At 37.6% G+C, this 15,000-nt stretch overlaps 2 protein-coding genes across 7 annotated transcripts in view; one reads left to right on the forward strand and one right to left on the reverse strand.

Moving 5' to 3' along the window:
- LOC123505779 (polyamine-transporting ATPase 13A3-like) overlaps nucleotides 1-8,943 on the forward strand; it is a 22,215-nt gene extending 13,272 nt beyond the window's left edge. For 3 of the 4 annotated variants that reach the window (XM_045257457.1, XM_045257456.1, XM_045257459.1), the window contains 15 exons: nucleotides 529-775; nucleotides 1,178-1,278; nucleotides 1,402-1,543; nucleotides 2,011-2,180; nucleotides 2,349-2,527; nucleotides 2,676-2,925; nucleotides 3,114-3,337; nucleotides 4,758-4,909; nucleotides 5,026-5,198; nucleotides 5,450-5,618; nucleotides 5,892-6,135; nucleotides 6,475-6,613; nucleotides 6,721-6,822; nucleotides 7,174-7,263; nucleotides 7,785-8,943. In XM_045257457.1, the coding sequence (XP_045113392.1) occupies nucleotides 529-775; nucleotides 1,178-1,278; nucleotides 1,402-1,543; nucleotides 2,011-2,180; nucleotides 2,349-2,527; nucleotides 2,676-2,925; nucleotides 3,114-3,337; nucleotides 4,758-4,909; nucleotides 5,026-5,198; nucleotides 5,450-5,618; nucleotides 5,892-6,135; nucleotides 6,475-6,613; nucleotides 6,721-6,822; nucleotides 7,174-7,263; nucleotides 7,785-7,976 (2,574 nt within the window). In that variant the 3' untranslated portion in view covers nucleotides 7,977-8,943. The remainder of the gene's footprint in view (nucleotides 1-528; nucleotides 776-1,177; nucleotides 1,279-1,401; nucleotides 1,544-2,010; nucleotides 2,181-2,348; nucleotides 2,528-2,675; nucleotides 2,926-3,113; nucleotides 3,338-4,757; nucleotides 4,910-5,025; nucleotides 5,199-5,449; nucleotides 5,619-5,891; nucleotides 6,136-6,474; nucleotides 6,614-6,720; nucleotides 6,823-7,173; nucleotides 7,264-7,784) is intronic. The other variant, XM_045257460.1, reaches the window with a different exon arrangement.
- A 162-nt stretch (nucleotides 8,944-9,105) lies between these two features.
- Nucleotides 9,106-13,269, reverse strand: LOC123505781 (AP-4 complex subunit mu-1-like). Of its 3 annotated transcripts, XM_045257462.1 has the most exons (9): nucleotides 12,987-13,269; nucleotides 12,573-12,658; nucleotides 11,958-12,176; nucleotides 11,709-11,816; nucleotides 11,419-11,493; nucleotides 10,632-10,794; nucleotides 10,129-10,321; nucleotides 9,749-9,968; nucleotides 9,106-9,528 (listed from the first exon to the last, which is right to left on the reverse strand). In XM_045257462.1, the coding sequence occupies exons 1-9, from the start codon at nucleotides 13,042-13,044 to the stop codon at nucleotides 9,349-9,351; spliced, it is 1,302 nt and encodes a 433-aa protein (XP_045113397.1). In that variant the 5' UTR covers nucleotides 13,045-13,269; the 3' UTR covers nucleotides 9,106-9,348. The 3 variants fall into 3 exon arrangements, with proteins under 3 accessions (XP_045113397.1, XP_045113399.1, XP_045113398.1); XM_045257464.1 differs by lacking the exon at nucleotides 11,958-12,176; XM_045257463.1 differs by lacking the exon at nucleotides 11,419-11,493.
- Between the last annotated feature and the right edge of the window lie 1,731 nt (nucleotides 13,270-15,000).

The following is a 15,000-nucleotide window of genomic DNA, read 5'->3' on the forward strand; positions in this document are numbered from 1 at the left end:
TAGTTTGTTTCCAAATGACAGAGTCAACAATACACTGCACTGGTACACAGTATTGTAGGTAAGTTATTGATAAAACATTGATTTTACTATATTCTTTTTGAAGTGTGAGCTTTTTTCCTTTATGTTGTGATGAAAACTGTCACTGATTTTTATTGATTCGTTCATATACCTTTCTGTTTGTATGATCCAGTTGCCATGCAAGTTTCAGTGATGCAAAAGAAGATATCAGATGTTTGAACTTTATCAGCAGTAATTATACATTAGAGGAAATTATGTTTATTTATAACTTGATTGGATGGATTACTTTTACAGAATTTGAAATAAACATTTGCCATTAAAGAAAGAAAGGAAGAGGGATAGAACTCTGCTACTCAGAAAATTCAGATTTAGATATTCTTGCAAATACAGAAAAGAGTAGTAGTGTAGTTTGTAGGTGGCAATCTGCATCTGTTGCTGGACTGTTTTTGGATTCATATATGTAATTGTTTCCGTTTTGCATAAGATTTTACAATACCATGTCATTAATAGGCCTTACAAGAACCAATGGAGGCCGAGAATACAGACTATGGGATGGAGGCTCAGTTACTGGTCTGGCCACAAACTGCAAGTGATGCAGACCGTAATCAGTATGAGGTGGCCATCATCAGGATATTCCCATTTGAGTCCAGTGAGCAACGCATGACAGTGGTTGCTAAGGCCAAGATGAACACCAGCATAGAAGTCTTCATTAAGGGAGCTCCAGAAAGGGTGGCAGCACTTTGCAGTTCCAATACAGGTCCTTTAGTTTGCATATTTTCTTTCAGTTTAATAGGTAGGGTACTAATACATAATGGCAATGTATTTTACTTAGTCACCATAAAATTGATGGTTTACTCATAGAAAATAAGAATTTACATATCAACCTTAATGCACAGTTAACATTCAAATACTAATCCTTCTCCTTCATGTGATAAATGAAAATTATTTTATTTGAAATTATGTTGAGAGCATATTTGTCTCTGTGGTTATGTATAAATTTTGATGAAAATATTGCTGGGAATGTGGAGATTAATCTGGAACTTGTCTTTCCAAAAATAATAATTGAATAGGTTTCCCAGTTATTATGGAGTGTCTCTCAGGTAGCTATTGTAGGAATCAATATTTTATAATCAGTTAATACTGGATCATGTACTTACAGTTCCTGGTCTTCTGGAGGCAGCTGTGGGATGGTACACCCACCAAGGACTGCGAGTGTTGGCTGTTGCTGGCAAAGCACTGGAAGGATACACATGGAACCAGGTTTTCATTTTAAAGTTCATAGTTCACAGTGTTTTATGACAACTTCATGGGTAGTTACTCTGTTATTTATTGAGTTATAGTGCTTATGTTTAGGCATTAGCTTCACAAATATTGTTATTTCAGGCAAAGCTTCAGCCTCGGGAGGAACTAGAGAAAAATGCAACCTTCCTCGGCTTGGTGCTGCTGCAGAATAAACTAAAAATAGAGACACCCCCTGTACTGGCTACACTACATCGTGCACACCTCACGCCTGTCATGGTTACAGGTAATGACATCATGTATACCTTTCTGGAGATAGACTGAGAAAAGTATAGAAGAAAGTGATTAGCCAAATAAACATTACAACTAAACTTTCTGCTGTAATGAATACAGTTATAAGTAAGATCAGTTTGTTCTCAATTCCTTTCAAATCAATAGCATGCAATAATGTATCTATCTATCTATCTATCTATCTATCTATATATATATACTATATATATATATATATATATATATATATATATATATATATATATATATATATATATATATATATATATATATATATATATATATATATATATATATATATGAAATGCATCTCCATTTATAAACAATAATGTCACAATTCCACTAAATATCAAAGGCTGTTAATTGTCTTGGAATGCTAAAATGAGATGCTTATTATATTCGTGTTTAACTGTCACTGCTTTATTCTAAACAGATATTCAAATCTCTCTTATTTTGGTGCAGGAGACAATCTTCTTACTGCACTGAGTGTGGCTCAGCAGAGTGGCCTAGTGTTGCCCGGCCAACAAATCATCATAGTAAAGGCTGTGATGGAAGCAAGTTCATCCAAAGCAGCACAGCATCTCAAAGTTTTCTACTATGATGCTGATCATACAAAAGGTGTAAAAAATCAGGTATGATATCGACACACAGTTTATGATCAAAATGTGCCATTAAGTATTTTCCTCTCTGTGACATGTTTCATACTAAAGACTGCATAAAGGAAGTACTGAGGTCATTCCTACATGTGTGAAAAAAGAGAGGTAACTATAGTTTATCTTGACTTTTTCTCATGTTTTTAGAAGCTGATGCCAGTACGAAGTGACAACTATGTACTGGCCACAGATGGAGAATCCTTTGACCTGCTTGCAAGTGCCCAAGACAAGTCTACATTTTACCGAGTGCTACATAAGGGTCGTGTCTTTGCTAGAATGAAGCCAGACCAGAAGATCACAGTGGTGGAGACTCTTCAACATTTGGGGTAATATTGTTATATACTATAGGGAATTCATCACAATAGTGTCCAAGAAAAGTTTTAAGTGATTCTCTAATGATCATGATCTGAACCATCAGTGAAAGCAGCATCAAGAGGTAAATGTATTTGATGATTATAATTGATAATGTTTCAGGCATCATGTTGCAATGTGTGGTGATGGGTGCAATGACTGTGGGGCGCTGAAGGCAGCAGATGCTGGAATTTCCTTGTCATCTGCTGAGGCATCAGTGGCTGCTCCATTCACATCCCGCCAGGAGAATATCAACTGTGTGCCTGTGCTAATCAAGGAAGGAAGAGCTGTGTTGGTGTCCATTTTCTCCACCTTCAAATACAATGTGGTGGCAACCTTTGGGGCACTCTTGTGTGTCATATGGAACTATGAGGTCAGTTGTCACTTTATCTCTGAGTGTTGCTAAGAAACTTAAGGTGACAATAATTTTCATTAATCCTTTTTATACCTTAACTATACAGTATTATTTTTTTATTGGCATGAAGGCAATACCTGCATGTCATTTGCAAGGAAAAAAAAAATACGATTATGTAGGTTCACAATGTGTCTCTCCCTCCCAAGGTCAATACTGAGCCTTCTGATGTCCAGTATGTGATTATGGACCTGATGCTGATGACTGTGCCTCCCCTTGTGATGGGCTGCACACACGCTGCTCCTAACCTCAACACAAAGCGGCCCCATCACCGGATCCTCAACTTTGTTACCATAGTCTCCATCTTCTCCTATATTGCATTCCAGTTCACAGTGTACTGGGGAATGCTGACTTACCTCAGCATGCAGTCTTGGTAATGGAAGCTTAACCCTTGGACTGCTACTTTGTAGACCCTTCCATAATTACTATTTACTTTGATGCATCTCAACTTGTTCTATAGCCACTTACAATGTTTAGACTGAATATGAATTGTAAATATATTCTGTTTTTTCTCCCTTTTTTCTTATAGATGATGCAAAGATTTCATATACAGTGGTACCTTGAGATACAAGTTTAATATGTTCCGTGACGGAACTAGCATCTCAAAAAGCTTGTATCTCAAAACTAATTTTCCCACTGAAATGCCATTAATCCATTCCAGCCTCTCTAAAAAGAGCACTCCTATTTTATTTACATATTTTTAGGTAAGAAAATATTATTTATAAAAAATAATTATTGCACAGAAACATAATAAAACATAACAAAAGATAATATAAATAGATAGGCCACTCTTATAAAGTATATTTATCTCGGAGGGTGCACGCCATGGAATGTTACCCTACCACATCCCCAATCCTCACTTAGGACTGTCGATCAGCAGGAGTATACAAATATAGCCAACCACAAAAGACTAGTTGCTCCTATAATCACAGAAGACCTCGTTGATGATCTTGTACACATTATTCATTGAATAAAAGAAGTTTTAAGTAGGAGAGAGAGAGAGAGAGAGAGAGAGAGAGAGAGAGAGAGAGAGAGAGAGAGAGAGAGAGAGAGAGAGAGAGAGAGAGAGAGAGGCACCATCACAGCCATAGAGGTTTGTCTACATTGTTTTCCCCCCTCCATGATAAGCATCAGTGGAGGAGGCGGTATATAGGTGGAGATAGGAGAAATTTCTTTGCCTTTTCAGTTACATACACATGCATACTTTATCAATGCATGAAAATATATAAGATAACAGCAAAATTATTTAATGTTCTTACCTTGGAGACAGACGTTTTTGGCTAATGATGGTAAATGGTGGAGGAGGAGGAGGGAAGGAGGAAAGGATGCAGGCATCATTCACATGTGTTTAAACATTAAACATAAATTAAAACTGCACATTCTATAAATAAGAACAATTATAGTGCATGAGATCCATGCATGAGAAACATGTAGATACTAGCTCAGCTGAAGCTGGACCGATGTGCCAAGCCACTGACTATAGCGACAAGATCCCCAAGCATGACTTGTATCTCAAGATTTTGCTCGTATCTCAAAATAAAACAATTACCAAATCATAGCTAGTATCTCAAGAAACTCGTATCTCAGGCAGCTCGTATCTCAAGGTACCTCTGTATTTCTTTTGGTGATGTTAATCATTTCATATCACAGACAAATGGTTAAACATGCATTCCTCAGGCAAAAATGATATATCAGATAGTTTGAATGAATGTAAAGTTGTCATCATCCTAGGTAGTCATCTGTACATTGTTAATAGAGTTTTCTACTGGGAATGATACCAACTTGTTCTCCAGGTTTGTGCCGCTGGACCCTCACGAAGACATTTGGCCACCAGAGAAGTCCTATGAGAATACAATCTTAACATTGGTTTGCTTCTACTTCTTAGTTATTGGAGTGTTTGTATTTTCTCATGCTGCTCCCCATCTCAAGCCCATCTACACAAACTGTATGTGTATTGTTACCAGTATATCACATGTCATAGTTCAAACATGTAGTATATTTAAGTGGTATATATCTTATTCATTTGCATCCAGTGACGTTGATGTCCTTACTTCTTTGCAGATGCTTTGACTGTTCACCTAATTTTTGCTTCTGCATTTTGCCTCTTTCTCAACTTCTACACTGGGCAATGGTATTTGGATTTTGTGAACTTGAAGCGAATCCCTGACACTGGGTTTGTTGGCATTATGTTTTTCTCCATGTGTACCATCTTAGCAATCTGCTTTGTGTGGGAGGTAAGATAGAACTACACATATTTCATACATCAGTTAATGAATTGATAAATGAATAAATGAAAAAAAATAAATAAGCAAATAAAGAAAATATTGTTTGGCAGATTAAGAAGTTATTTCATGCTTCTCATTCTGAGGATATTGTATGTAATTGTCTATGAGTGTTCACTCCTCATTCATTTCATGACATGCATTTGTTTCTTTACAAAAAATAATGATTTCTTTGTTAACCTTTACAAAATTTTCTTCAACAGAGGTGGTTTCTGTATGGCGTACTGGACAAGTATGTCATGCCCTTCTTCTTGAGATGCTGTGGGAAGAAACATCTCTATGTGAAAATAGAGGAGGAACTTAAGAACAATTCAGAATGGCCAGTCCTTACAGAAGCTCCAGATTATGAAGACAAGCTGATGTTTGCTGCAGGTAAATTCCTTTCTGTCTGATTCCATTTTTTCAATTCCCACTCATTCCTGCTTGTATAATCTCAAACCAGGACATTCCCACCTCAAACTGTAACATTCTCACTCACATAACCTTTGAAAGCTCAAATATACTTAAAGTTCAGGAGAAAAGTAAGTATCTTGCCTGGTATTGAACTTGGTACTAAGAATTAAGTGCTCTTGCGTGGCACTTGTTGCACAATTTATTTTGTCAAAATTACAAATTGCACTTGCTTAAACATTTGTTGACTTTCAGAAGAGAAATTGATGGATGGAATGACATTCGGAGGTGAAGAATTTGATGATGATGATGTAGAGAAGGCCATGTTTGTCCGTAAGCTGACTCGCCGGCATCGCTTCAATGCAACTGTTACACATATTTCTGAGAATAAACGCAACAGTCACTCCTCTTCTGAAGCTGCCACCGCCACCATCACTGATGCCTCCCTCAGTAATGATAGGCCTCAGGATCAACACAAGCCTCTCATCAGCCAAAACAGGTAACAATGTCTAGTGGATCTCTTGATTTGATACCAATCTCTAAACAAAACAATGATTCTTAGAATTTAAAGTTAAGTTTTTAAAATTGTTTTGGTGTTTACTTCTAATTAAATAGTGTGACAAAATCTGATCACATAATACAAATACTGTGATGGGAACTGATGGATCCAACAGCAGAGGCATAAAAACTTGAAAAGATAATGCAGATACATTTGAGTGAAATAACATGAGTGTATTTGTGAATTCATGATACCTTGATGTCATTTATTTCTTCAGAGGCAAGTACACCCCCTGCTTTTGCTGCACATTGCTAGATAATTGATGTTTGTATTTTTCAGTGGAGGCTACAGAGAGCCATGGGATAGTGTCCCCTTCAGTGAAGAGAGTGAACAAAGGAAAGGTTTCAACCAGAGTGTGAGGCACCAGATCATGAAGGGCACTGGTGGTGGTTTCAAAACATTTAAAAGCAGCATAAAGGTGGGTTCTGTTAAGTTTAAGAGGAAAAACAGTAGAAACACAAGTAGGAATAAAAACGAGACAAGAAGATTATGATTCTTGAAAGAACATTATCTTTTCTTTTACAGAGGCAGGCAGGTTTTGATGAGAGTGCTGCACAACCTTATGAAGTAGTTCCTCTCTCTGGTTACAATGACAGTACCCAAGAAGCTATATATTCAACAATATCTGTAAGTATATTTATTGTACAGTATTTTGATCATCATTCTTAGTTTCTTATATTTTCCCCTGTGAACACCAAAATAAAAGTTAAAAATAAGAAGATAGATATATTAATAAAAAAAGCATCTATGATGAGCAATCTGAGCAAATCCTAAATCCCTCATTCTTTGGAACTATTGGCAGACTTATGATCAGTAAAAATGTAGTTCTGACTTGAGTATAATTGTGAGGATTATATTTAAACTGATGGGATTTTACTTCATAACCTTCACATGTAGTAATTACCAAGTCTTGTATTCATATTGAAATTATACATTCCATATTCTGCAATTTATTAGTGGTGGCCTTGGGTATTGCAGGAGATTCCTATGAGCGACTACAAGCAGCCATATGAAGCAACAGATAATCCCAAGGAAGAGAGACAGGAGAGTGAAGAAGCTAAAAACGAGGTAGGGATGCAAGAAGATACAGAGTGGAGGGCAGAAATGAGGGAAGAGGGAGGATATGAAGAAAATAATCAGAAAGTGAGAATAGAGACATTTGAGCACAAGTTTAAAAATCCTGATGCAGACAACTATCAAAGCTTAATGCAGCAAATGAGTGTTGCTTGGCATCGTATATCAGGCTCCCCCCTCCTCCCTGCATGCTCTGAGAGGAAGGTGAGCATAAGCAAGTAGTGTATAGAATGGGACAGAATGGACCAAAACCATTGTGTCCACAACTCACTGTAGTAATCTTTTTATTCATTTTTTTGGAATGAAAAGTACTGAGATGTGATGTGTAGGAGTACGGATTGCATTATGAGGAAACTCTTAATGATTATTGTGTGTTTTTGGTATCCATTTTCAAGGAGATATGATTCTATGTTTTTATTGGCCACTGATGATTTTCCTCTTGTAGTATTACTTATCTTCAATTCAAAATACTGAAAATTAATTGTCCATTTTTTTTTTTTTTCTGGGGATTGAAGACATTTAGAGAAAGTGCTGCAGCAGAGACTTGGTGCAAAGATTTGTTGTATGATATACCAAAGCCACCTAGACCTGTGGAGCAGCCATACTCCCCTGCAGGTGAAAGTACATCACACTCCTTTCCTCTCCCTCCTCCAGTAATGCTAAGTGAAGAGGATCCCCATCAGACCAGTCAGGAATACAACTGCTGACACGATATCATCTCCAATAGAAACGGCAAGTTATTTTATCTTTTTTTTTGTGTATAAATGAATTAAATAATGATTTACTACTTCATGCATAATATGTTTGTGAACAGAGAACAAAAATTTATTGAAATTAAATAATGTTCATAGTGAAAGAGATGACTGGTATCAAAAGATACATCTTCTTTAAGTTTAAGATACCCACAGACCAAACATAATTCATAATGCATAGATGAATGGTATAGTTAGTAAGGAAAGCAAAAAGTGGAGTGGCAATGGAGAGAGACAACAGCTAGAGGTAGTTCAGATACTTGGAGATGAATAAAAGAAATAGCACGGATACTAAAGGAAGATGATTGATTAGATAAAAAATGATACACTCATCTGGAATAAAAAAAATTCAGCCGAGAAAGGTACGAGTGTAATTATGTGAAACAATGAAGATGATATAAGTAAAGCATATAGCTCAGTCTTTTCTGATGATGACCACTCCAGTCTGGTTGCCTTTGATTAAGCCAGTAATCTCTTTTTCAATGTTTCTTTTCATTATCCACTTAGTCACATCACAACACTTGAACTATTGAGTGTGTCAGTTTCATATTGCTTCAAGAGAAGTCATTATTCTTTCTTGATGTCCATTCACATAGTTTTTATTTGGTGTTTGTGAAGAATAGTTTTCTCTTGTTCTTAATCATTTTCCATTAGGAATTTGTATGCAGCTCACTCACTACCAGTTGTCTCTGACATTTGTGTTATCTGTTTCCTTTATGTCTTATCTTGTATGTGTGGATGTATAACAGGTGTTACCAATTACCAGTGCTTCGATTCTGCTGTGGATTTATCACCTTGTTTTTGAGCATTTTATAGGATCTTCCTACAGACACTTGTGTTTTTACCGAGGTCACTTGAATTGTTTATTACTGTGTAAAACAAACTGTTATCCATGGAAATAAATCAGGTACTATTTAATAAATATGACAGTTTTGCTGCCTTGAATATGAATGGGGACCTCATGAAAAAGACTGCAGCAAATAATAAGGAAAGTGTGCATACTGACACAAAAACTCTGCCTCTATGATATTTTTGATAAAATAACTCAGGAGTATGACTGCCTTCAATATTGAAACTATCTTTGCACTGTTTTGTCAAACTTTTATTTACAATATGGTGGAAACAATATTTCCCTTACTTATATTCAGGATATGTTCCCAAACATAACAAGATTATCACAGAAATCATTGGTACATTGCACAACAAACACAAATGTTAAAAACATTAATGTAAATACCTTATACAAACATGTAGAATTATGGTCACCAGCACAAATACACATGTAAAAATTTACTAACACACACACATACACACACACACATACGCTTCACGTTAGACGAACACTTACACTGTCCGAGGTGGTGAGATAACGTACCCACTTGTTGAGCCCTTCTGTGTGGGGAGTCAGCTTGACATTTTCCACCCTCACCCCAGAACATACCCACCTGGACACCTCAAAGTCCAATTCTCCAGACTCAACTGATGCATTCCCTCCAGAGTCCACCAGCTGTGAGTGTTAAAGAAAGTAGAATAGTGAATGTTCTAATTTATTAACTTTCATATGGGTGAAAGTTAACAATCTCTGGTTATTTATCTTATGCAGGAAGATTCTTTATGTATGTGACTAAAAATGGTAAAATTAGCAGCTAGTGTATTGGATCTACTGTAGTTGGATAAGTAGAACAAATATGACGTTATATACATATCTTTAACACAGACATACTTACCCGAATAAATGCTTGAGCATAACTTCCTCCAGGAAACTGAGAAATGGTCCATTTAATGGTCTTGTTATCTGGAGAAAAGGTGACAGTCTGGTCACGGGGACCCGACGTCCTGGACATGATGGCAGCTGTGGTGGGCGGAGCAGACACGTGGAAAGTCACGTGAGGAGACACAGTTCCCATTCCTGTGTTGCTGACTAACTTGAGCTTCAGCTCTGCATCACTGTAGGAGAAAGAATAAATTGCTAAAATCTAAATAGTATGGCTAGTGCAATTTGTAGATAATATACTGAAATTTACATGTAAATCTCAATATGCAATTCTTCAGGAAGAAATTAAGAGCAAAATTAAGATAAAGACTCAGGTTATTCTGAACAAATTACCTTGGAGTGAGAGCTGCTGTGGAGCCAGTGAGAGTGAAAGGTAGAAGGTGAGGGTGGTCAGGGGCTAGAGTGTAGCGGGCAATGGTCATTTCCTGGCCAGGGACTGTCATCACACTCACCTTGCGACCACCATCACCAACATTTACACCCGAGCCAAACTCTACCTCAGACATTCTTGTTCCTGTGGAGAACCCTGTGGAGCAAAGCACTTGTACTACTCTGGCACTCCCCATCCTTTTCATTCTCTTTATCAGACAAAAAGGCAGGATTGTTGGTTCTCTACTCCTGACACGTCAACAACAGTTGCAGAAACCTACATTGTTCCATCTGGCTAAGCTAAGTGTGCTGACCAACTAGCAATGATTTATGCTCTAGTAATTGTGGTTTGATTTTTTTTGAGTCAGACTGAGAAACTAAACAAGTCTTAGAATAATACTTTATGGAAAAAAAAAAAAACCTCATCATAAAACAAGAGGCTTAATCATGGACAGAAGTATACACACCTTCTTGTGGGAGTGTGGAGAGTGAAGTGTTGAGGGACAAGGCCAGGGTTGGGTTGCCAGGAAGGAAGCACCTCACCTGAATGGAACCTGTGACCTCTGCTCTGATGACTGTGCCTTCAACAGATACTGATGCCCACACCTTTTCCACCACATCCACATACAGCTGCAAGTGTGGATACAAATATAAATCTGTAAGTCTGCATCTTGTATGAATTAGAATTTCAGGAAAGAATGCTGTTACTTGTTTCTTCAATACTATAAAACTGCAGAAATATATTACAAATAACATAAAATAACTGTAATAGACAAGGTCTTCCTTTTCACATATATAATAAGAGCTGGAAAAGCGTCACAGTACAACTTCCCCTCTATTCTGCAACAATCCTGCTGTGTGGTGTGCCAGTCATAATTATACATGGCCATTCTCTAGGACTGCTCACTGAAAACTGACCACCACACTAGCAGAGGGCATCATGCTCTCCAAGTGTCTGGCCTTACCTCAACTCTGTTTTCCATCTATAAATTGAGTGTAATGTTTTTTTATGTGCATACTTCACAATGGCTTCAAGCATAAGGAACAAAACTAAAATTGCTCATATTTTAGTGACAGTCCCACCATTATTCATCTACTACATACCTTATCTGGTATACAGGTTCATGTTCAGCTGAGGACCTACTATTTACTGGTTAATCTCAAAGAGTAATGCTTACTCTTCCAAACTTAGAATCATGATAAATGGTCAGGTTAAAATTGTTAAGAAACATCAGTGAGTACCAGTAAACATACCTCCCGTTTCCCTGTGTCAACAATAAGTGAAGACTGTTGAGCAGCTGTGCCAGGTGCAGATTTCTCCAGCCCAAACTGAAAATCATAAGCATGAGCTAGCCTCTTGTACATAAGCAAAGGAGGAATCTAGTAAAGAAAATGCATCTGCAGAGAGGAAGGAATAAAAATGCATATGACAAAGCATTCAGGTAGCACATCACCCAACTGTGCAAGATCAGTAACATAAATGTAAGATGAATTTTAGCAAGGAATTCATGCCCCAGCTTAGAGAAACATGCATCAATACTAACAAGCCCAGGGGTAGAGATGACAGCTGAACTCTCCTTGGCTGCTACAACTCTGCTGTATATGTGGGATTGGAGCTTATCTGGTGTCTGTAACTGCAGGAAGCCTCCGTTCTGCAGGGAGATAATACTTGGGAAGAATCTTATCATTTCCCAATAAAAACACCACACGAAAAACTGTTACATCAAATGTTGTCCACTGAAAGTTGTGAATAACAAGATACATTATTTTTTTACATCAGAAATATTTATTACCATGCTCTCCTGCACAATTTCACCAATAAGTGTTGCATTAGCAGTTATGCTGTGCTGAGTCAGGATGCCACACAAACCAGAGCAGACCCGGTGCAACTGACCCAGGCTCTCTGTGATCAAAAGCTGTCCACACTGCTGTGTCAGGCTCCCAGAACTCACTACGCCCACCCAGTACAGGTCATCACGGAACACATACACATAGTCTTGGCCTTCTTTTGACTAGAATTTGGATAAAAATTAATGTCATGAAAAATTAGATTTTTATTCATTTACATATCTATTTCACTTATGTTGATTTCAAATCAATATATCATGGTGGTTATGTTGTAAGTGAGCTTATATTATCTAAAAATTCTTTCTTAAACATATAGATAGGCAGTGGCATAGTTTTGTTAACTGCCTTGGACACCCTGTGGCTTTCAAGTTTGTTATTCTTGCTAGAAGTAACACAATATATCAATGTACATTAAACCTATATATATATATATATATATATATATATATATATATATATATATATATATATATATATATATATATATATATATATATATTACTGTACCACTGTAAATATGTACAACTTCTTTTCTGTATACTATTTAATACTTTACTCACAAAGGCAGGAGGTGGATCCCCATGAGGTGATGATGACAGCTCAGACAGGAAAGGATGGAAGACAGCCTTGCTCAAGGTTGGAGCAACTTTTAAGAGTCAAGGATGTATGAAACATGACTTTGATGGTGAGTAAAATGTCCACTAATGATGATATTTTAGTATGAAAATCCTTTACATCTATTAGACCACAAATCAATACTGAACTCAGACACATCGCTTGAAACAGCTATTACAGTGAATCTCAATAGCAGAAATTGCACACATAAATTCATGAGAAGTCTTAAGACGAGTAGGATATTGAAGATTCTGAAGCACCTTAGACATCCACAGCAACACACTTTGCCCATTCACCCTCCATGCTGTAGTATACTGCCTGGTGTGATAAGATTCCTAGTCACCACTTTAAAAGGATACAAATGGATGAGAAAAGAATCTCGCCACGTTTGCTGGCGATGCAAAATGCCTTCAACATCTCGCCACCTGCGTTCTTGTCTGTCAAGCTGCTGTCCCTGTCAACTTTGCCTCTCTGGAATGACACTTCTCAAGACTTCCTCCGGTTTGTATTGCTTCTTATATCGTTGTCATCATATCAGGCTGTCTCTTGGGATTTAATTTGAAATTTAACGCCTAATTTCCCGACATTTATACAATAACATAGGAACTGCCTCGTCAGTGCTGGATGTAAACAAAACAAATATCTTGTCCTGAATTTGGGACGAATGCAATTTTTTTTTTTCAAAGTTTTGTCTGCATGAATTCCAGAATATATGTAAAGAATAGTATGAAGTAAAATTATAAAAAGTATGGAGTTTTAACGCTATTACTTCCTTTTAATTTCTTATAAGAGTAAAACAAAAAAACACCAGAAGGTTTGAGACGCTTCGATTTGACACAGTCCCACTTGCACATGGACGGATGATGTCGCGGTGCATTACAAGTGTCTCAAGCGATAAACTCAACACAAACCAAAAGGAAAACGTGAATTCCAACGTTTAACGACTGAAAACCTGTGCCAGACCAGGATGGAGGAAAGGTCAGTCTGAATTGCATGTCCTGCCATATTTAGGTACAAATTTTCAGTGTTGTAGGTAACCGCCATGTCCATGTAATAACCATGTATTATTCTGTGATTGCCGGTATCTGCGCCACCACCGAGTCTCTTTCCACAAAGCGATATATGAAAGGTGCTAATTTCAATAAAGTTTCATGAATGTTTGAAGGCGCAGCTCCTTGGCAAGGTTAAGTTAGTAACTAAGAATATCCAGAGATCACAGCCTTTCTTTTAATCTCACCTGGGCGTGAATGGGGCGGTTTGGGAGGGGGAGGGGAGTAGTGGAGCTAGTTCGTCCCAGAACAATATTTGAGACAAGGTGTCGGTTAGCCTCGCCCCTCGCCTACCCCACTTTCCCTACCCTGCTTGTCTACTGGTTCAAATACTTTTTCACATCTTTTCCTAACTCCAGCATTCAGTGTATGTGTTAATTTTCTTATGGTTTCTTGAAATATTTCGTTGCTTTCGAAGTGTTTCCCGCTTCTCTGTTTGGTAAATATGTGGCGTTTAGTGGTGTTTTAAGGCCTAAGTAGGGGCCGCCGTGGTACTCGTACAGTGGAACCATGCGTGCTTTGGGATCCGAGGGGTCTCCAAGCGCACGGGTTCGAATCCTGTCCACGGTCCGAGTGTAGGTTGGGCTTCCTCACTCGGGGCAACGGTTTCCTAGCGGGTGGGCTTTGAGATAGGAGGTACCCCAAAAAGTATCCCCTTTAGCCCATAAATTCCCGTGAAAAGCCCACATGGTATAAATGAAAAAAAAAAGTATGAGCTGGCTTAACAATCTAAATTTACTCTTTTCCATTTAGGGACTTTTTTTTTTTATTTAAAGCTATAACTGAACTTTTATGATATCAGAGAATCGCCTATGCTCTTTTATGTCTTGCTAACCCACTGAGTCAAATATGTGAAGTTTGAAACGGTGTTTAGTCTTTTTAAACGTATTTTTTATATTATGCTTGATTTAAAAAAAAAAATAATAATACTAGTTACGCTGGAAAGGTTTCGATGTTGTGAATAGTCATTAACGTATTTATCAAGTCATGAAATATCATATATTTGACCATGGCTTTGTTTTTTTCTATAAGTCGATTTTGAAACGAGTTCCGTTATGTACGTACGTAAATCAACAACCGTTACTCGCCCGGCCGCTCAGAGGTGTGACGCTATCAAATGGGCAGGGGTGGCTCAGCTGCCCCCTGCCAATTGTGTTTACCTAATATTTAACATACTCTGCATTATTTTCCCGCCACTGGTGTCACTAAATGGAGCCAGATGAGTATGCTTGGCTATCAGATGTTCAGATACAACTGTCATTGGCAGGTTATGGTGTGGTAAAGGCTTAAGTGAGGTAGAATAGCGGTCTCCACCTCTCATTAT

Source organism: Portunus trituberculatus, chromosome 18 (assembly GCF_017591435.1).
Source record: "Portunus trituberculatus isolate SZX2019 chromosome 18, ASM1759143v1, whole genome shotgun sequence".
Taxonomy (NCBI): Eukaryota; Metazoa; Arthropoda; class Malacostraca; order Decapoda; family Portunidae; genus Portunus; species Portunus trituberculatus.